The following is a 23,123-nucleotide window of genomic DNA, read 5'->3' as shown; positions in this document are numbered from 1 at the left end:
TGTTAAATTCTATACTAGGACATTTAAACTTTATTAAGTGCTTTAAGTAATGAAGAGACATGACTTTTTGGAAATGTTAGTCTAGCAGCACAGTACAAAATATAGTGGGGAAGAGTGGAATCATTTCCTTAGGGATCTTGCTCCCAGATAACTCTCAGATGATCACCCAAGCTCTCTATCAGTGGTTTATAAATTTCTATTAGGATTGAAACCAGAGTCTCAAGCATACACCTTGGGTACTTAACAAGTAACTTCAGACATGATCGCTTTATTATAATTTCTTTTATGAAGAGCATTCCTTTATATATGGAGTTTTTTTATACATATACTTGTGTGTGTGTGTGTGTGTGTGTGTGTGTGTGTAGTTGTATTTGAAAAAATGTTTGGGAAAGCACAGTGTCAACAGTAAGCCCTAGACTATTAAAGAAATCCAAGATCTAAGTGTCATACAAAATTTAGCCAACGATTACCTCTTCAGAGTCCAGAAACCACCTTCGCCTTGCCCACCTTTGCATACTACCCATCTCATCTTATCATGGACTTAGCTTTGTATGCAGGTACTCTTGCCTTCTGACGTGTGTAGAGGTTCTTCCATGCTCCTCATTTCTTCCATTTGTTTATAAACTCCTTGAAGGTAGCAATGGGGGACTCACTACAACTAGTCTCTCAAAGTAGATATTTAAAGAATCATCATATTATCCAAATCACTCTCATTAAACTTTCAAATGGTTGTAATCTTACCCTTTCTTTGTATCTCTCCAGAGCCCAGTTCTGAGCTCACAGTTTAACCAGCCAGCAAAGACCATTGACAGAATCATAAGTGAAATACATGAGGACTGCTTCTCAGTTTATTAAGAATGATTAAATTTGAAAGGGAATTCTCACTGATATGTCAGTATTGGAACCAAAGCAAATGCTTACTGAGCATCTTCGAACCTTCCAAGCACATGAGGACACAGAAGCCTAAGGCAAGAACTAGTGTAATCTGTGCAGCCATCAAGGCAGGAGAAGCAGCTAACTAGATGTGACTAGGAGGAGGAGAAAGGTGAAAGGAAGCCACTAGGCAGTGAATACAAGTAAATCTTTGTAGCAGTACAACAGTTGTGTGAGGTAGGTATTTTTGTACTTTGTTCAAATTAAGATACTGGAGTTCAAAGAGGCTAAGCAATGTTCTTTAAACGTTTCCCACCAGTGAATGGTGGCACTAAGAATCTAACCCAGGTCCATCTATAGGGCACTGTGTCTCCAGCAGGAGGTGAGATGTGACCATCTTCCTCCTTGCCAGGGTATTCATTCTGGCTCTTGGAACCAGCATCATTTTAACATGAGTAATACTTCTTCTCAATATGCTACATTTTCTTCATCACCCATCTCTCTATGATTAACATTGGAAACCAAACCTACCCATGAGTTACTTGCTTAGCTCATGAGTCAGATATCATGTCTTTGGATAGAAGCTTGAAGAGAAAACTAAGGTCTTTGGTTGTTGAATGGTCATACTTCTCTGTTGTTTGCGTTGCTTCATCCCCCACGGATTTGTCACCCCACTTCCCCTGGGTGACAGAGATGCAAAGGATTACTCAAAGCCCCTCTCTACTGAGCAGTGAGAGGCCCTGAAGTGGTTAATCTCCTGGAACCCTCAAGCAAGAGGCATTCCTTCCTTGGGAAATTAATGCCAAATTGGGGTTCTTTTCCTGCATTTATTTTCCAGACCGGGAAGTTACAGGAAGAGAACAAAGGCTGGTAACTTTCAGTGAAACAAGCCAGATGACATTCCAGTAAGGCAATTAAGTGATCCTATCAATAAGTTTAATCTTAGCAAACATTCCTTCTTAACAGCAATTTCTCAGTATCTTTACATAACAATCAGTAACTAGTCTGTCTTTGAGCCAGCAGCCTGCTGTGCCACAATCCTTATCTTGCAACAGAGACTTATACCCTGAGGGAAAATTCCAGTCCTCAGCAAGGTCAATATTTGCAACCCGCAAGGCTTTGGAAAACCAGGTCCTGTGAAGTACATATGCTTTTTAGTATATCCCACATCTCTCCCATTTTATTTATTTAAAAGAAAAAGCAAGAGCTATAGATCAGGTTAGCACGGTTAAGACAAAAAGCATTTTGTTAAAGCAAAGTTAGTACTAATTAGCATGGCAAGTCCTTTTAATTTACTTCAGGTGAGGACTGGTGATGTCATGTCTCAGGGCAGCTGCAGCAGCATCCCTCCAAGTGCTGTGAATTGGGTGTAATTACCAATTGTTGAAACTCTGGAATGGTCCATAAAATAGTTGATTCTGAGTTCAGAGCTTTCAATGTTAAAACTGTCTAGGACATTAGGACATTACTGTTTCCAGAGCATCCAGTCTTTTGTAAAATTTTTGATCAATTACAAGTCTTTTGTTTAAGAATAGGATGTCTCATCCAAGTTGCAAACACCCTCTTTAAGGCCAGGAAAATTTAGAGAACTGCTTTTGTAGAGAAGACGTTATTTCCCCCTTTATGATCAAGGCATTCCTTATAAAAGCATTGATGATCAATATCTAGATTGAAAAGGTCTTACTTTTCGTTGCATAAATTTCTCAGTGTTGGGAAGGCTCTTTCCCTGATGGTGATTAAAAGAAGCATCTCAGCTCACTTTCTTTCAGTGATCTGTCCCATATTGCTGGAAGGACTGTTTCCCAGGTGAAGATCTGTCTGTCCCACGTTGGGGGGAAAGATGAACAGCAGGATGAAGCAGCACCAGGCCAAATTTACGGCAACATAAAAAAGGGGTCAGAGCTTGGAAATGAGACATGCTATCTTATATCCAAGTTTTAAATTATATCCTGTTATAAAGAGAGAGAGACTTAATTTTCATTGAACTTATAAAAATAGCCACATTGTCATAATAATCATAAGGATACTTAAAGTTATTAAATTTGGGGGGATCAAATAGGGAGGAAACAAATGCTTTTATCTCTGTTTTAAATGACATTTTGCCAAACTGTTGTTAGTTATAGATAGCTTTAGAGAAAGGGAGAGTTTTCTTACATTTGGAAAAACATTAGGAGAACCAGCAGTGTTTTAAAATAAGGAAATTGTAAAAACCCATAATTTTTTTAAAAATTAATTTACCAATTAACTTTTGTTGTTTTGACCTTTGTGAACAATTTCACAAACCCATCAGTTATTTTCATTAGAATTTTGGAACTTTAGTTTAAAGCTATGAACTTAAAGTTTGTCGGAAACTGTACTTATCAGTTTTTTCATGAAATATTTGAAGACATAACATTTTAAAAATTATAATTAAACCAAGATTATGGCTGGTAGCATTTATATCAGGACACAGATATTTAAGAACCTTACTAGAGTTTGGAACACATATCCATAACACCTTCAGTACTGACAATGCTTTCCCATATTAGTCTAATTTATTTAATAAGTCAATTAGTTTTGATACATCCTTTATATATCCTTTAAGAAACTCCAGGGCCCTTGGAATTCCTCAAAGTTATTTTAAAGTTTCAGAATTTTGTTTTGGAAAGCTTCGTTAAATAACAAAAGACTTAAAATATTTAGTTGAATAAGATCACAGATTACTACAAAAAATAAAACCAAAGTGACGAAGGGTTTTAAAGGCAGAGAGCATAATAACTTATCATGAAATAAGTTTTTTAAACCACTTATCTAAGGGACAAAGAAAACCTTTTACAATTTTGCATCAAGAGCAGTTAAGCGAAAAGACCTTTAGTAATCCTGTTTGACTAGTAAACCCAGTCAGTGATGTGTGCTGATAAGAACATTTTCATACATTCAAGTTAGTAAATCGGCGTCCATTTATCAGAGCAAATTACACAAAGCCCAGTTTTAGTTTTAGCTATATTTACCAAATACATATTTATGGTTTGCCAGCCAAAAACTTGGTGTATTAGATTTATACCCTTATCAGATAATGCTAACTAAGGCTTATGCAATATTTGGCATAGGTTTCTTTTTACTAGCCATTTCAGGTCCCAGGTTTCCACGTGGCATTTGGAGCCATGTGGAATCCAGAGAGGCAGAGGGCAGTATTCACTGTCTATGTCTAAAAGATATTGCTTCTCCCAGCATGGCCAGGAGGCAGAGCTGAGATAACAAGGAGACATATTGACCTAGAGATAAATTTAGGTAAAAGGTTCGAGTCAAATTTTGAAAATATATTTATCAAAACTTTAGAAGATTTAAGTTACGTGAACTTGAAAAGTATATTTATTTAATGAGCGTGCATTAATTATAAGCCAATTTGGTACCTCGCACATAAAACAATTACACAGACATGAACATATTGACATAACATACAGCTTACACACGCATATATGCAGACATAAACAACAAGAACAAAGATCTTACAGGTTTTGTTCAAGATGTAAAAAAAAACCTCACTAGTGAAAAGGGCAGTCAGGTTTAGATTGTGTTGTTTCCAAAAAGACTTATTGGTGAGGCTTTACCTTGCCTTACAGAAAGCAAGATAACAAGTTTACATTGCAAAGCAAAGCATGCAAACCTTTTCAAGAAGATGCAGAGAAGACTTTCTTCGTTTAAGAAGATAGCATGGAGTTTTACCATAGAATTTTGTGAAGAAATACATAGATGAGACCAGAAGAGAATTTAGAAGTCTGTGTAAGACAACTAAGTGGATGCCAGAAAATTTAACACCATCTAGTTAAACAGGTAGATTTTAGTCTAGTTTTTGTTTCTCAAATGAGTTACTGAGCTCAAGAGCTGAGCCACCAATCAGAGATGGAACCATGAGGTTTTTAGGAGAAGAGCAGTAGACCCAAAAGGGGTCTGGTTGGCGCCATGGCTGCTTTTCTTCATAAAACTCCAGAGTCTTCAGAGAAAAAGAGTAGCACATGCAGTTAAGAAAAGAACCACTGCTTTTAAGAGAGGAGAGAAGCATTGTGCAGATAGAAAGAAAAACATGCTCAAACATTACCAACACTGTAAAGAAATATTAACTTCTTTTACTTTAGATTGTCCAATTTAAAGTTCTCAGTCACTGGCAAAGATTAAGTTTTATCTTTTTTGGGTGACATAAACATGTCTTAGTTTTTTGTCAAGGTCTTAGGTAGGTCTCAGAGCGACTTGACATGGATTCTTAGTTGTTAGGTGGGAAGCCTTAATGAGACCCATTGCATAAGTAACCAGTGACCAATTTGTTCCCACATTTGTATGTTGAGGCTCCCTTCCTTGAGGTGTCAAGGACATGGTTGTTTAATATCCACTAACAGTTTTACAGGCGGCCATTCAGTTACAGCCTGCTGCTTTAAGGAGACATTGGAGTTGTATGTTCAGTCTCCCCTTTCATTAATGAATAATCCATACTTTAAAAGTAAAGAAAACAAAAAAATATCTCCGGGGTTGAAAAAGCCAAACTTTGACCTGCCGCAGGCGTGCAATCGCTACTCGAAAGCCACCTGTGATTCTCTTACCGAGATGCCTTTCGTCTCCCTTATTAGGGACGCCCTTATTAGGGATGAATTGTTGGACATCCTATTCCTCTCTAATACTTGGCAGGTCAGTCTCCGATCCAATCCGTGGAGAACATCCTCACATGGGGCACCATTTTGCTGCTTTGTGTTGCTTCATCCCCCACGGATTTGTCACCCCACTTCCCCTGGGTGACAGAGACGCAAAGGATTACTCAAAGCCCATCTCTTCTGAGCAGTGAGAGGCCCCGAAGTGGTTAATCTCCTGGAACCCTCAAGGGAGAGGCATTCCTTCCTTGGGAAATTAATGCCAAGTTGGGGTTCTCTTCCTGCATTTATTTTCCAGACCAGGAAGTTACAGGAAGAGACATAGGTGGGATTATAGTTTAACAATATGTGCCCGGTGGCCGTCCGGGCCGTCACGTGTGCAGGTTGAGAGTTCTGGGCCGCATTGGGGGCCGGGAACCCCCAGGTGCCTGTGGGGTGTCCGTGCTCCCCCCTGCCTGGGGTGACGATGCCGGATGTCCACTTCCCCTGGGTGACAAATCCGTGAGGGGCGAAGCAACGCAAAGCAACACTTCTCACCATACTCCATATGTTCTTTAAATTATTTGACAAACTCGAAGGGTTAGTTCAGATGAAAGATTGCATAGAATAAAAACTTTGATTGAGTTTGTTGAAATTTAAAGCCTGTAAGCACCAGAAAAGTACCCTTCTCAATCAACAGTAAGAAATGTATCTCTTTTTATTAATTCAGATGCTTGGATTTAAATGTTAATATTGTCACAGAAAGGCGACATACAGAAAGAGGATAAATTCCTACTGAGCATAACATGGGTCTTATTGATATCATGCTCTGAGATTTTCTTATTGGGTAGTGAAATGCTTTATCACCCTTGTTTTTCTCTTATTCTCAGCCATCTGTATACTTCAGACATCCTGAATACATCCTGAGTACCCCAGGTGTCTCAGGACTATGCAAAAATGTTCTTAAACACTGCTGAAATAACTGTCAGAAAATTCTTTTACTTAGTGAAAAAAGCCATGCTTGTGTTTTGGTATGTTCTTCACTTACAATTTATTGAATCATAAATATTGTATAAATCTAGCAGTCTTATAAATCAGTATTTTTACACCAACTTAGAGCAAAAGTAGCAAATGCCAAGAGGTGGAATTGGTAGCCTTTGTGACCACCTGTGAATAAGAAAGGAAACAGAACATGTCCAGAATGACACACAGCCTGATGTCATTCACTGATATTTATGGTGGTGGCTCTGTATCATCAAGGATACGTTGCATTATTTCTGTGCCTGCTACCTAAGAAAGCATGAAGGTATGTAAACAATTTTAACAAGGTTTTCAACAAAAAAAGTTCAAAAATCATTTTAAAAGTGATTTTCTAAAAATATTTTTTTAAACATTTACTTATACATATTTGTGGGATACAGTGTGTTGTTCCAGTACATGCGTATACTGCACATTGATTCACTTAACCTGTATCTATAGGAGAGATGTAAACCATTTCTCCCTTCTTTTGGTGTATGGGCCCCCTAAGCACTGGTGTGCTCTAACAGGTTGTTTATGAAAGGAGTCTTAGCCGTCCACGCGCCTGCAGAGGCTGCAACTGTCCACGGAAGCCAAGTCTGCCCATCTCGGTGGTATGACTAAGTTTCAAACTTACCCTCAGATTAAGTTTATCTTTAATTTATTCATCAATTTCTTTACCTTCCTTTCCCAATGACCTAATTTAAAACTCTCATTGGAAAATAAAACTTGTCCTGTGAGGATCAGATGAAAACTGCTTTGACTTTAATCACATTATTACCATTTGCAACCCCTATTGCCTGAAAAATATGTGCTGGGATTTTTTATTACCTTTTATTTCCTGGTATTCTTTTTATTGTTATACAATATCTGATATTGTACAATAGCTAGTTTCAATTAAGATAAAAGGAGAATTTCTATCTCATTTGCTTTTATAACTATTAATGATGTCCAATATGTGAATATATATTTCTACCATTCTATATCAAGATATAGAACTCTATATCAAGTTCTATACCAAAATATAGAATTCTACAGAGATTGGTCCAGCTATTCATAGTGACTGAACTAGGAGGGTACTTCAAAAAATTTGTGGAAAAATAGAATTAAAACATAATACGAATTCTTCCATGAAGTTTTTGAAGTACTCTCATATATTAATAGAAATTTGATAAGAGCCCTATAAGTTTGGAGGTCTTATGGATGAGTTTATGGATGAGTCAGATTTGAAATTTAATTAAGGTGAGGGCAAAGTTACTACATGGCATGCTGTGAATATATAATTGAAACTGGATTTCACAGCCCTCGGTCCATTCCTGTGCATGACTCACTAGTCTCACGTTGAATTAATAGATTTTTTTCCATTTCTTCCATTTTTAGATTTTTATGCTGTAGTTCACCCTGTCTAGGATAAAGTCAATTTTTTTTTACAAAAATGGGTCTGTTTTGCAAATAATTGAAACCAAAACATCATGTTTTTTCAGTTATCTAGACATTGCTTTGCTAGGCCAAATTCAGCATCTAAAGTCTATGCTTTCATTATTATACTTATGTTGACCAAAATAAATGTTCAAACACTTCAGTTATTGACTTGACTTTTTTTTTTTCCTTCTTCCTTTTTATTTTTTTAACTTCTACTGAGCTATCAAATCTACCAAGGTGATATTGCTGACATTATTTGTTCTTGTAATATGAGTCTCATCATAGTTCCCTATAAATTATGTATTATATATATAACTAAAATTATTTTAAGTTGATTTCTCAAAAGCTATATGTATTTATGATAAAAATTATGTATGTATGTATTAGACAAAAGCTTTATAAACTGTTTAACACATTTTTATGTATCTAGTTTTTTACAAAAGCTGAACTCTTTCCATGTTTACAAGGTAGTCTGGGATTCCTAACAAAATAAACAAGAGCCTTTCTGAATAAATGTGTCCATATGCCAGCGTGGTTTAGGTCTGATTCAAGACACAAATCACTATCTCTGAAAAAATGAAGACACATTCATTAAATGACCAGGAGAAATTCCATAGCATGTAGAATAGGAATAATAATACATAACATTCTAGTTTATTTTCCACTTTTAAAAACGAGTCCAAGGAAGTTAAAATATTCTTTTAATTAAGATGCTCAAAGAAATTAAATAAGAAAAATTGATGCAAGGACTCCTTCAAGTTAGGGTTTGCGATACCAATGTTTTCATCTTTTAACAGGGTGAGCTGATGTGTTCACATCTCAGTTCCACGCTGCCTCTTTCATTAGGAACCATCAGTACTTTTTAAAAAGCATATTGACAATGCTTTCCCATCACCCTGGCTGTGTTTTTGTAGCACCTATAGCCATAACTGGCACCTGGGGCCTTGCATTGCTGGCAGTTTCCCTTGCATTTTTTTGGAGTCTATTCAACTGCTGTGGTTTTACTTAGAAGTCAGTGCTTTGCATATATGATTTCCTGAGACGGTTTGAATAGTCTTTCTCAGAATACTGTGCCAGTCTGGCTGTGAACAACTCTTCTCCAAGGGGAGCTGATAGTAGACTGGTCGGGTTGGTTTGCTTGGACTTGGGTTCCCAGCCTTGCCCTACTATCTTCTCTCCCTGTTCTCTCTTCTTGTCTCTGCCCTACTGACATCACTGCCTACATCTTGCCATCCCTTGAAAGCAGAGAACAAGATTTGGACTGGTCCAATTAGGAAAAATTAAAATGCTGCCCAGGGAACCTATGCAAAAGTCCCATAAAAACAGTTCATATTTGTTATTTCAGCAGCTGATGTGGAAAATATTTTAAATGAAAGACAAAACCAGAGTGAATAATCCAAACTTCTGTAAGGTAATAATCTATTATGAAGACAGAAGTCTCTACTTATGATTATAGATATAAAATTGGGGGACAAAGTTAACCTTAAATTTCTTGATTTGAGGGCATTTTTAAAAGATCATCATCTTGACAGTGCAGTTTTGAGATAATGAGAACAAAAATTACTTTTAATAAGTTTTAGATGGCATTCTATTTTGAGGTGCTATGGTAAAGATAAGCATTGTTTTATGAAGTGGGTCATGTGCGTATATAAGTGTTGGTGTGCTGTGCTGCTTGCGATCCCATGGTCTTCATCTGTATACCACTAGAGAGAGAGAGAAAAACGTCAGGATTAGGAAGTCAGCTATATTCTTAAAAAAAAAAAAAATGAAATGAGTTCTCATGTGCATACATGTATGTTTTAATTCCCGAAACAGTTTATAAACAAAAATGTGATCAAAGAGGGTGTCTAATTTTCCCCCAAACCTTTTCTGGGGCATATTGTTTTGTCCTGCAGAGGCCTCTGATTCTCTTTTGCAGGTGCTGAGAAAACTCGCTGTGAATTTAGCTTACTGCATAGTGCTTTAAGGAATGTTAATTCTTTTTTATTGAAACATAATTGATTTTACGTATTTGTGGCATACAGAGTTGACTATCAGTATTTGTGTACAACACGTGGGATCAAAACAGGATTATTAGCATATTCATCATTACAAAATGTAATTGTTCTTTGTGTCCATTACCAATTTAAAACACTCAAATCCAACTTCAGATTTGACTCAAAGTCCATTTAGAACCACACCACAGGTAGGAAGGAATATTTATCCAATTAAGCCCTCCCACTTGTTTTAATTGTTATCAAGTGTCAAATTTCTCTACAGTTTAGTAAAACAATCAAAATAAATGAATTAAAAAAAATTTTTTTTCTTAATATATATCACTAAGGAACTGGAAAAATCTATTTCAATATTACATATATATGTTTAAGATAAGTGAAGTCAAAAGTCAAATATATTATTTGCAAACACTTAGGTTTTACACTGGCATTTTTTTTTTTTTTAACCTGTGTATCTGACAATTCTGTAGAAGGAGTTTCTGACCTGAGGGAAAATTGATCAACTCGTACCTTATTAAATAATTGGGAAGCCATCATTAGGCAAACATATATTATCAAGACATAGTAGACTTTTAAAAATTGTCTTCTCTTTGAATAGTGGAAAAATCAACCTCAGCGTCTTATAAGAATGTGACCCAAAAGAAATGCCAGTTTTCTCAGTATCAAATAACTGTCCTGTTCCTCTAGAGTGGGTACCACTTGAACTGAGCACAGAGCAAATCACATATGTTAAAGAAGGGGGAAAAACAGGTTTTTCTAGCTAAAACAGATAAGAAAACTGCATTTTATACAAAAATATTTAGTGCAACACACGTATACAAATACATACACACATATGTATGTGTATGTATGTATATTTTTTCTTAATCTAAAAATTTCTACTGCAGAAAAAGAATTTGACTTAATACCCTGAAACATTCTCTATACAGGCAATAACAACTCCAGCCATTTCTGATTTTACAAAACAAGCACAATTGTTTATTGCCTGTTTTTCAACAAAAGATAACAGCAATTGCGAAAACTGAAGCATGCTGATTATTAATATCCCACTGTTGTTAGAATGGTTAGTAATACATACTAGACAGAAACGGAATTTTATATTTGAGCTGAGCTATTATCATGCTGGTTTCACTTTAGAATTACTCTGCCACACATTTACTGAATAAGTGATTACTTTTGAATCAAAATAGGAGACACTGGACAATCACGTAAATAGGGGAGCAGTTTTGACACTCCCAAGATATGCAAAATTGAGCTTTTCAACCCCAAACTCTCCAATATTATAGAACTATTGCTCTGTGTGTGGTTCAAATACATCACTCTTCTGACTTCACATTGGAAAAATAAAAGTGCTTTTTATTCTGTCCCTGAACGCTGGGACTTCTATGAGGAGAAGTAGCCTGAGAAAGGAAACTAGACCCCGCCAGTAACTTCCCTCCCCTTGCACAAAGTTTTGCTATACCATTGCCTGGAAATCCACTCCAGCATCCACCAAGGCTTTGGAGATCTGAGCTGACTGCTGAAAGTGAACGTTATCTGCAGGGAGAGAAAGAAAACATAAAGTAGTTAATAGTTGATCCAGTTTTCTAAAACCAAAGGGTGGATAAGGCACAAGAAGAAAGGGACTGTTTGAAGTTCTGGGACTCAGCATCGCATTTAGCCCAAGACAAGTGAGTTGTGGAAAGCAACACTGTTTTATTGAAGTAAATGTAACAGTCTTGCCCCTCATGCTTTTGTTTTGTCAGTAGTGAAATTGCAAACCTGTCTGTGATACTAAAAAGTCTAATTAACTGAAACTCACCATCTGCTGTTCCATGAATAAGGAGGTACTCAACTTGTTTAAAATTTTCAGCTCTGCTCATGACTGTTGAATTCTGGAATTGGGAAAAAGAATGTCATTATTCAAAAAAGGATCTGCCATAAACTGATTTTTCACTTCAGTTTACAAAATAAAATGTTTTCAGCTGGGGCCCCCTTTGATACAAAATATAGCAAACCGATATTCAAGCAAATGCTGTCTCCATGCATGGCAGAATGCACAGCATGCCCTGTGCCTGGGAGACAGGACTGGAAGGAGAGGATGCCACATCTTCTCTGCACATGCAGGAAGAGGGCACCTGCCACCCAGGCTGCGTGCAAAACCCCTTGAGTCCCAGATCCCAGATTGGCTGTGTCCTATGCATTAGCACAGGGCAGAGTCTCATATTAGCAATGTATGTTCCATGGGCTTCTGCTGTAGTTCAGCCAAAAAGTGTATTACCATGGCAACCATGTGTCACATGGTGCCATACATGCTACATTTCAAAGAGCCTGTACATAGCATTTGCAACTAAACATACTCTGCAATATGTCATGTGAACTTTGGTCCACATTGCTAGGCTCTGAATGAAAAGCACATATTACCTCTTTGGGAACAGATGTTTAAAACTTAGGAAAATGTAACATATGGGAGGGGAAAGGGGTAAAAAAGACCAAGAATGGCCTTAGAAAATCAGTGGGTTGTTGTTGTCTGCCTCATTCTGTATAACAGAAAATGCTGCTTTTGGATCAAGTCATTCCAAAATCAGCCAGGGAAATAGGATAAAAAACCTAGAGGTCAGCTTTTTGAGTCTGTTTTGTGGCCTGAGTCAGGTAGGGCTTCTAGAATGAGGGTCAGCGGTCTTGGATGAAAAATTCATTGAAAGCATAGAACTGGTCATCTGATTTTAATTTGTGGATATTTACAAAGTTGAGATGAAGGTAAAAATGCCACACAGACATGGTAGTGCCTTTGGGAGGGGGTAAGCTAGAGTCTGCTATGGGTTCGGTAGGGGAAGTGGTAGTGGCCTCTTCGTGGGTTTAAAAGCAGCCAGCTGGTCCTGCAGCACCTTGGTGAACCAAAGCCATAGTTATGAGAGCCAAGGTTTATATTCTACAGTTATCTTTGTAGCTAATATCACCTTAATATTTTTGATGGGACTCCTGTTGGTCTGGCAGGAAGAGGATGGGAATGAGGTAAGGATGTTTGTATTTTAGTCCCAGCTTCAGTGTCAGTGAGCTGTGCAACTGGACACATGCTTGATTTCTGTAAAATGGGAATAAGAATAACAGCTCTTATTCCCTCACAGAAATAGCAATCAAGAGACATGGCAGAAGCATTTTTGGGGGTGAGGAGTTAAACCGCTGACATTCATGTGAGAATTTTGTGACAGTGTTTCTGGAAAAATGACATTCTGTCTTCAATTTGCAGGACAGAGTCACCCAAAATGTTTCAGGTGACTTAGACTCCCAAGGTCACGCTGACCTGGTAAGCTTAGAGCAAATGCCCTCCCCCTGCTGTGCAAGCTGGTTCCCACTTGTCCTGACCATATTCCATTTCTGACCCAAACTGAGAATTTACTTGTGAACTTTCAGAATAAACACCTAGGACTCATTAAAAGTCACACTTTTACTTTATTTTTGAGAAACTTTTATCTAGTGAGATGTTCCAGATTTCCATCCATGTATGATTCTATCCATTTGTTTTTTCATCCAGTCCATCAATACTTATTTATTTTGTACCCCACTAAGCAATAAGATCCATGAGAAAAGGGATTTGTCTATATTGTTCATTACTCTATTCTTAGCATCTGTTACATTACTAAATATTTATCAATTAAATGAGTAAATGAAAGAAATTATTAAGCACTTTTATTGTCTACCTAGTTTTGCAGAGGCACGTGGGAACAGCTGGGGTAGGCAGAATAAAAATACTCTCATTCTGAAATTTACTGAGATATGTTTACTGAAATATGTTTTGCCCACTTTCAACCCATACACCATGCCGTTAGTAATAATAGCTAACATTCACTGAATGTTTACTCTGCCTGTCACTGCTAAACATCACAAAGGATTTATAAAAGCACTGTTATATCTAACCCTCACAACACTTATGTAAAATAAGTCTATACCAATTCTGTTTTTTAGATGGGAACACTGAGTTTCAGAAGGTAAGTAATCTGCACCACGTTACATCTGTAGGAAGTATCTGAGCTGGACAACGTCTGGCAGCAACACCCCTTTCACTTCCTATGTTGCACTGCATCTCTACTAAAATTATGAGTTTTTCCAGCAAAGAAACAGTGTGAAATAAGATGTTAATTAACTGTCCTGGAATTTGAAGTGCACAATAATAGTGGGTACTCTTTTGTACTCTCCTGAGACCCCATGTGTTCTCAGACTGAAATAGTCAGAAGAGAGATTACTCGCACAGCCCTGTGAGATTTGGGAGGCATACTTTCTGACAGTGCGGGTGACGTATAGCCTACCACAGCAATAGAACTGAGCAATTTTCTGCTCTTCAGAGAGGAAAGAGTCAACATAAATCTCCCTAAAAGAGACTGCCATGCAGCGTTCAAAGCTGAAGACAGGAGAGGCTGAGGCTTAGATACCGACAGTGAAATTAATATTGACTTGCAGGCCCAGGTGACCCTGTTAGAGTCCTCTTTAGTGATCCTTTCTGCTAGCCATGCTCTCAGCCTGTGCTGACTTCCTCCCACCTTCTTTCTCCCCAAATTAAATCTAGCTCTTTGCTTGTGGAAGACAGTCAACTTTAACACCCAGACCTGACCCAAATATACAACTGTGTGACCTCACTTCACCTCCAAAAGCCTCATGGGCCTGCCTTGCTTGGCAGCTTGAACAGCAAAAGCTGCTCCTACAACCTCCCTGAGCCATGAAACAGAAATGTCATTGAAACATAGAGTAATAGTTAGGAGACATATAAATACACAGGACAGTTAGCAAGGAATGTGATAACTACTGGAGTTTGGACCAAAACAGTTTCTGGCTGCCTTTTTTTTTTTCTTAAATGGAGTGAATACAGGCTGAAAGAAGACAATTTTTATAAACAAGTAAAACCCTGAGCCTAAGATAAATGTTGTGATGTACACACTGTAGCTGTGATGAACTAGACATGGTGAGAAATGCAACATACTGAGAAAAAGACGAAAACTGTGATAAAAGTGTCATGATGCAAATTGTTTTACATTAACAATATTACACTACAAAGAAAGGAAGACAAATACTTTAATGCAGCAAGAGAAAAATAAAACAAAAGCTTCTCCTGCAACTGCAAGATGAGTGTGCCATTGCAAATGCACACTTCCCCTGCTCACCGGGAGAAGTCTCCAGAGGGACCTCTCTGTGACAGGGAGACGTCTAGGCAGTAGGGAGGCACACACCCACTTTAACGCTCTCAGGCTGCAGAGAACATTATTTCCCCCCCAGAAAAATGCGGCTGTGTCACCTTGCCTCTGGAACCACCAATCGTTCCCTACTAGACTGTGCAACCTGGCTTCTCAGTTAATACTCTTTACAGTCCACTGAATGCACATGTTAAGCTGTAAAGGTAACACACAAAGCTAGTCAAAGAAATGCATGCATTAATTTAAGGTACAATTAATGATCAAAAAAAATTTTTTGAATTGTGCTATCTTAACCCAACAACATAGGATAATCCCCCTTTGCCTATCCATGGAAACGGAATAAAAAAGGAAATGGATGACTAAGTTAGAAGCCGAATAGTCTATCACCAACTACTAAAAAGGAAGCTCAGAGTGATAAATGGGCAAGGATGCAATGGTGGTGCAGTTGGCATTCTTCTGAGGCTAGACACTTCCGGAGAGCCTCGCTGCCAGCAACAGTCTGGCAAGGAGAAGTGGGAAGGATTGGTCCAGTGGCACTGCCGATTCCACAGCATCTCTGTGAGGAGCTTTTCCCTCAATTCCCAAGAAGAACCATCTGTAGCTGCTCTTTGGATCATGCTGGTTCTTCAGTTACCTTCCAACAAATAAATCTTTGTATTTTTGAGATAAAAGAGAGAGCTGATAAGAGTAGGGAAGTACTATGAGAAACAGAAGGTCTAACAATTTTTAAGCTACTCTTTTGCCATCTAGGAAACATAAGGACAATTTACTTCCTGAAGATAATCATGGTGGCAGCTGCCATGTTTTGAAAGCTTACTTCATGGCAGACACAGGTGTCTCATTTAATCATTTCAATAACCCTGTGAGGTAGGTCTATTATCCCCATTATCCAGATGAGGAAACTGAGGTTCAGAGAGGTTAAGTAACCTCCTCAAGTTCATACTACTAGTAAGTGGTAAAAATAGAATTCAAGTACAAGGCTGTCTAACTCCATAGCCCATGTCCCTTACCATCATGTTCTGTTGTCACTTTACATCACAGCCAAATGACTCGTCACTGTTTCCAGGCTCTTAGAGAAAGAACGAGCAGTCACTGGGTCTAATGGACAACAACCCAGCACTTCAGTAAGATATTATCTTGGGTTTACTGGTTTGCTCTATGAATTCTACTTGCAGCCAAAACTGCATAAATAATATTAAATGATGCCATTTTGGGAAGCATCATTAATGCCACAACGGAGGCCACAGAAAATGTTGGAGAAAACATAAACTCAATCCACTGTATCAGATGTTTTACTTGTTTACAACTATCAAACAACTGTACCCGTGAGAAGCCAGGGAAAGCGCTCCCGTCAACACCAGACAGGGGGCTCTACCTCAGGCCTCAGCAAGCAACACTGGCTCCTTTAAAGATCACACAGCAGTCAACATTTTATCAGCACTCAACAAACAAGTTAAGGTTTGGCTTAAATCTGAAGGTCTCTCTCCCTTTGGCATATTCTGGGATAATAGAACAAATGTCAAATCAGTACAAGATGGCATATTTACAAAATTGCACCCTGTTTTGCATAACCTAACGATGCAGCAGTTCTTAAGGATTGAACATTTCAAATCTGCTAGCAGAAGACTGCCAAATCTATGACTGTTTCATACACTTGCCAAAAGCCTATCAAATTTTGAGCAAAATGCAAAATAAATCTCCTCTACAAGTTAAATCAGTCCCTTCTGTGTGTTCCAGGCTGCCCTCTTCTCTTGGCAACAAGGCTCGGGACTTGGGCCCCCTTTCTCTTGCCCTTGATCTTATGCTTCTCTCTGTGTGTATTCATACATCATTCCCTCCCCGGGCTTATGTCCTGCTGGACTGGCCACCCTTTCACCTGCTCCTCCCTCAGCCCTTCTGTGTTACCCTCGGTTCATCGGACCTGCTTCACAGAGCCCCGGAAAACATTCCACTTGCTACTCATTCGTGCACCAAGCTGCTTTTCCCCTCTGGGTAACCTATTGGGAGCATCTATGCTCTTCCTCTCCATCTTCCTAAATCTTTTTCTAATGGGTTCTGATAAGTGTCCTGTGACTTTCCTACCCCTCAGTGTCTATATGTTACATAACGTTTTTGTGCCTCGGTTTCTGTGTCAGTAAAATGGCAATAATTAGAGTACTTATCTCATAGTATTTGGGGGATAATTAAATCTGATAATGCATGTAAAGAGCTTAGAATAGTGCTGGCTGTAGAAGCACTTAATAAATGAATGAAAAAAATAAATGAAATGAAACTAGATCAGCTCAGGTGGTGGGAAGGTGAAACCCTAACTTCTTGGCCACTCCTGTCCCCCTCCCCACAGGCTCCCACGATACAGAATTCCTGGGGCTCCACAGTCACAATTTGGAAACCACTAGTCTTTTTCCTACATATCGGCTACTTTGTCAACTCAAGTTTATATTTTGTTACCTACTCTCTTTTATGTCTTTCCAAAAATCTTGTTTATTCTCACTGACAAGCAATAAACTTCTAAACAATGAAAACACCAGGCATCTTGAATGGGTGAATGAAAGTGTACCACATGTTAATATTTTTCACAGGTTTGATCAGAGACCTATCTATGATTGACCGTGTGAGAGACCATTTATCAGTGTTAGTCAGGACCCCACCCCTCGAGGTTGCTATTTGCTTATTGCTATTGGTCATGAGGGTTGTCTCCCTGGATATCTGATTCTTTTGCTCAAATCCGTCCCATTTCTGTCTGCTATGAGGACTCACTGCAGAAAAGATGTTTCCACAGAGCTACACTGCCCATTAGCTCAGATTTGTCACCTCTGCACTTTGGATGCTCATTCAGAGTGTCTGGGACCAGCTCTTTGGAGTTTTAGGGAAATGAATGTCTTCTGGAGTTCCTGGTATCTTTTAAAAGTGCTGTTGCCTTGCCACCTGGCAGTATGTGAGTGATTATCCCCCAAAAGAGTCTTATGGAGTTACTGCTTGTGTCATTGCATTGGGCCTAAGCCTTAGTCCCAGGGTCCCCTAATTTATATGGCAGCTTTGAAAGAACAGGAAAGGGAACTGCCTCTGGTTGGATGCAGCCTCACAAGTGCATGTCGTAACAAATGCAGTGTGGACTAGCTTTCAGCAGTGCACAAGCTGAACAACCACACGTGGCATCCCTGCCTATTCCATTCACGTATACTCGTGGTCTGTCTAATTCCCTTTCCTACCAATTTCCGACTTTGGTAAGTTGGACCTTTATTTCACAAGTTGTGCTTCTGTTGGTGATGTGGGCATCTCTAAATTCTTCTAAATCCAAGTCATCAATGACCTAATAATGAATCCTTTTCTCATTTGATTTTATTAAAAATTAATTATCTTCCAAAGGCTATAATTCTGGCTACTATATCAATGGTTCTTTAGCTGAAAACATGGACAAAGATCAAGGCCTTACACATTTTGGGCATTCCTAATCCTCAATGTACTGATGAGAGTCACTGGTCCAGACTAAATGTGAATTATTTTCAAAATATTTCCTTCTGACCCACTGAAATGCACAGGGTAGTGAAAGCCTCTAAGGAATTGTCTTTTTTGTTTTTTCAAAGAGGGGGAGAAGGAGGTAGGGAGAGAATGGGGGGTGTGGGGGAGAGACAGAGAAAGAGGAAAAAAGAAAAACAACCTGGGAAAGAAAAGTAAAAGATGGGAGGTCCAGAGGGGCAGCTGGGGCCTTGGAGGAAAATAGAAACTTCGAATGTATTCTTGCCAGAGACAAAAGCACAGGCTCATTTAAAAAACAAAGGAGGGCAGCTTTATTCTAAAGCCTGCTGTGCACCAAAAATAGGCACTAAGATTCAGTTCTCCACATAGATTCAGTTCTCCACATTTGGAGGAAGCAGCTTACCACGGTGGAGACAATTCAGCTAATGCATTTGCCTCCCTTTCTCCTGCCCACCTTAACTATCACCCTCCCAAATAATTCCTCTGAGTAACACATTGGGAACCTTTAGCTCCCTGATACTGGCAGTTGTAATGTGTCCATTGCCAGCAATGAATTTTGTTCCAAGAAAACCCGACTCCTGGCGTGGAAGGATTAAACAGTCCTCGGGTACCATCTGTGCAGTGAAGTGAAAGAGTGACTTTGTGCACCCAGTGTGCGTGTGTTGCCATTGGCAGTAGGAAGTGACTTCTATTTACACGACTACCTCATGTGGCGAACACCTAAAGGGAGAGATGAAAATGACCACCACAGTGGGGGGTAGAGTTGGGGAAAGTGGGGATCCATGTGGGAAAGAGGATTCTATAGGAAAGACTGGAAAAAGATGCCAGTAAAGTGGCAGTTAAAACTATATAATTATATGGGAGGGCTGGTTGAAGAGGAAATATCCTGTTGGCTGATGTTCTCTGAGAAAGTAGGGTAGCTGCCACGGATTTCCTTAGATGTCGAGGTTTGAACTTGACCCTGTGCTTCTAGGTTCAAAGACATTTTAGAATGGGATTTTCAAAACGAACTTTCTGACTCATCCACCATGTACCTGAGTCAGGGTTTAGACTCTTGGGCAGTGTACCTCCAATATTTCAGGAGCTTTTAGTACATTGGGATATCTTAGAAAGCCCGTTGACAATCAAACTTAAGCATTCTGGTTGGGTCATTAACAAGAAAATTAAAACTGTAAAATGAGAAAAGTGATGGAGAAATTCAACTTGTGTAACAATGTTTCCCTTCAAAAAGTTTTTAAATTAAATCAATAAAGGTTTTAAGATTTACACTTCCTACAGGGGAATCCAAAGAATACCATGTTGAGGAATAGCAGCTACCAGCACAGCCCAGGGGAAAATCCTGTACAAAACAACTGTTAGTTCAAGATAGAATGTAATGAAGATTAAGACATACCCAAAGAAAACGTCGTGGGATTCAAAAGGAGCCGCTACTCTACTAGGGGGCAGTGCAAGTTTCCTAACAGGTGGAGATGGAGGGGAAATTACACTCCAGGTAGGAGGAACAGAGTGTGAAGGCACAGAATGGAACGCCTCAGAAACACTCAGGGGACGACAGCAGCCTCCCAGATAAACTGGCCATCATGAGGAGGGTGCTGAAAGCAAAGAGAGAAGACTGGACTTACGCTGAGTACACAGGAAAGGACCAGTAAAGGGCTGTGGGTGGGATTTAATCTCCCAGCTATGCATGGAACAGACTGGAATGTGGAAAGACAAATTTAGGGCAGACAAATTGGGTTACTGTCGTAAAAGGAGATAGGTCATGTGATAGCAGCAATGTGATTATGCAGAAGGGAGAGAATGTCTAAGGCAGTTTATGGAATGTGGAGGAGAGACAGTGGGAAGAATCGAGTCCAAAGTATCATAACACCAAGGTCCAGGGTTTGATCCTTGTATTGGCCAGCTGCCAAAAAGCAAAGAAATTTCAATTAAAATATCAGATGGGACTATTAGCAGAAATGGGGACAACCTGGTTATGGGACTGCTTTGTAGAGAAAGATGATTTGTACACCTCACTCTGCAGGTTGTTACTTTTCTATCTTGACTGGAAAACAGAGATGAAAACATACATGCAGGCATTAACACAAGCACTCCACCACCACCCCTCCCTGAGCGCCTACACAAACCTTGCTAATTAAGCAGGGAAAAAAAAAAAGTCAAACAAAAAAAACCAGGTAAAACTAAATTGTCTATACTTATCTTACAGAACTGCAAAATTTGATATTTATTGTGTTTCGATCAGACGGCTTCAGAATCCATAGCAATAATGATGACATCTCACAAAAATGTACAAATTTCGCTCAAAGCAATGTATAAGTATTAATATGAAGCCTATGTATTGAGAGTCATGACTCAGATGAGGAGAAATTATGCTCTTAAATTATTCTTGCTGTCTTTCTTTCTTTTTCATTCATTGCCCTGGGAAGAAATTTGAACATCTTTTGGAGAATGCAAACATCAGAGATGATTTACCTTATTCTCTTTAAGTGTTAGGAGTTTCCCGTACCTACCCCCGCAACGTGACAAGTAGAATCAGGAAAGTTTTGGAAGGATCAAAGTGCTATAGAACGGTCCCCAGTACTTATGCTAGCACTTCCAGCTGTATCAGTGTGGCCCCAAAGAAAATGTTCTGGCTTTGCCATGGCACCCACACCAGCACATTGAAGCTGTCAATGAGAGTTGCACCCAGACCATATTTCAAATGCCATAGCCCATCAGCACAGCAACCTGCCTACTAGTTTTCCCATCAGGCAATCAGCCTGTTGGATGCTATTCAGTAATTTGGGTTCAGGGCTTTTCAGGGTACTGCCCAACTATACCTACCCCTCATCTGCTTTACTCAAATCTTGTCTAAAAAACCCCCAAAAACTACATATTTAGCTATAAGTAAGAGAATTCAAGCTTGTACATACATGTTAATCATGATAACATCATAAGAAATTTTAATATACAGCTAAAAGATTTAGAGAGTCTTCTGGGCTATAAAGAAATATGTTGAACTTGACATGTTTTCTAAATTGAAATTTTTATAATTAAAGTAATTATCTGATGTTGCTTTGTATTTCCAAATGAATGCATATTGTGACCTATATAGCATACGATAAAGACTGTAATTATGCAGAATACAGTAGGGGAAGCTATTGGAGTATCTCTAAACCACCTGTGTTATTTCTTTTTAACAAAATTTTTGTTGGAAATAAAAAATATATATTTTCTAGAATAGATACACTTCAAAAGGTTCTTAAACCACTTATAAATAGGTTATAAAATGGGTGTAGTTCTTCGTCTTACCTTGTAACGGTCAAGGTTGTCATCTGAAGTTGGGAGACCCATGTAACGTTCTGTGTACACTGAGTCTATAATGAAAAAAAAGAACAACTTAATTTATACAATAACAACTTTTCTTCCTTTTTTGTGGGTTACTTTATGTGTTTTCATGTCTTAATTCAATAGAGATATACAGTGCTCCTCTCAGAAGTTATTTCCTCTAGGCCTGGCTTGGTAATGTAGTCAGAGACACTGATTGCCAGACCCTGCTCAGACTCACACTCACACCTTTCCGTACTCAGCCCTAACCGGTTCCCACTTAACCCTTATGGTGGCAGCAAAGGGAGATCAAACTAGATGATCAATAATTCACCTGGAGAAAAATCAACCGTGAAGTGCTAAGAGGCAAGGAGTCTTTATAGTACCATATGACCCTCTCAATGAGTCTTAATCAGGAAGTCACTTAATGCCTCAATTGTCTTCAATATTTTGGTCTTGACACAAGTAATTTATGATGATCTAATTCCTTCTGGAAACCCCTAACAATTTCAATTACTAATTGCTTACTTAAAAAATATTTATTTTTGACAGATTGGGATTAACTATAATAAAAGAAAGAATTCAGTTATTGTTTATTTGCTGTATATTCTCATATTAGCTCAGCTACTCCATCATAATGCAAGTTAAACATTTGTTTACTTTCGTTTTGTGGAGAGGCCTCAATTTTTGTGATATGACAGTTGAGCATTGTGAAACAGATTACTTTAATATCTATCTGCTGAAATGACCTAAGCTTCTTTATCTATAAATGTGGTGGAAAAACAGGTTGCATAATTGGTTTGGTTATTTTTAATAATTAAACATATTTTTGCCCTATTTAAAAAAACCCTAAATTACGCATTATAAATATTTGCCCTAAAATATCAATGAGAAAATTTATTGTGTTCAAATTCCAATATAACTTTAGAAATCTGATATAACTGTTTTGAAAGCTGCCTCCTTAAGTGCCCAGATTACAGTAATTAAGTATAAGAATGATATATCACCATTGTGCTATATAGGTTAATGGCTTGAATTTCACAATAGGGTGTGAGAGTACTTCAAAAAAAGTTCATGGAAAAATAGAATTAAAAGATAATATGAATCTTTTCATGAACTTTTTGAAGTACCCTTGTATTAAATACTGATTTTTGTTAATTCTTTCAATGGACATATCTCCTAAATTCAATATTCTAACCCTTTTGAATGACTGGCATTGTAAATTAAAAACTACACTGATTAGGGTTAGTTGTTCCATATGTATTCTTCATGCT

General features: G+C 38.4%; 1 protein-coding gene across 1 annotated transcript in view; it reads right to left on the bottom strand.

The window, feature by feature from the left end:
- Positions 1–8,477: 8,477 nt before the first annotated feature.
- The window catches only part of DPP4 (dipeptidyl-peptidase 4), a 79,663-nt gene continuing 65,017 nt past the window's right edge, over positions 8,478–23,123 (bottom strand). The window contains exons 23-26 of the mRNA XM_008585309.1: positions 21,835–21,899; positions 11,706–11,778; positions 11,367–11,440; positions 8,478–9,613 (exon numbers count right to left, since the gene is read on the bottom strand). Coding sequence (XP_008583531.1) covers positions 9,512–9,613; positions 11,367–11,440; positions 11,706–11,778; positions 21,835–21,899 — 314 coding nt within the window. The 3' untranslated portion in view covers positions 8,478–9,511. The remainder of the gene's footprint in view (positions 9,614–11,366; positions 11,441–11,705; positions 11,779–21,834; positions 21,900–23,123) is intronic.

Source organism: Galeopterus variegatus, unplaced genomic scaffold (assembly GCF_000696425.1).
Source record: "Galeopterus variegatus unplaced genomic scaffold, G_variegatus-3.0.2 Scaffold1, whole genome shotgun sequence".
In the NCBI taxonomy this organism is placed as follows: Eukaryota; Metazoa; Chordata; class Mammalia; order Dermoptera; family Cynocephalidae; genus Galeopterus; species Galeopterus variegatus.
This window is presented reverse-complemented; position numbering and strand designations above follow the sequence as displayed.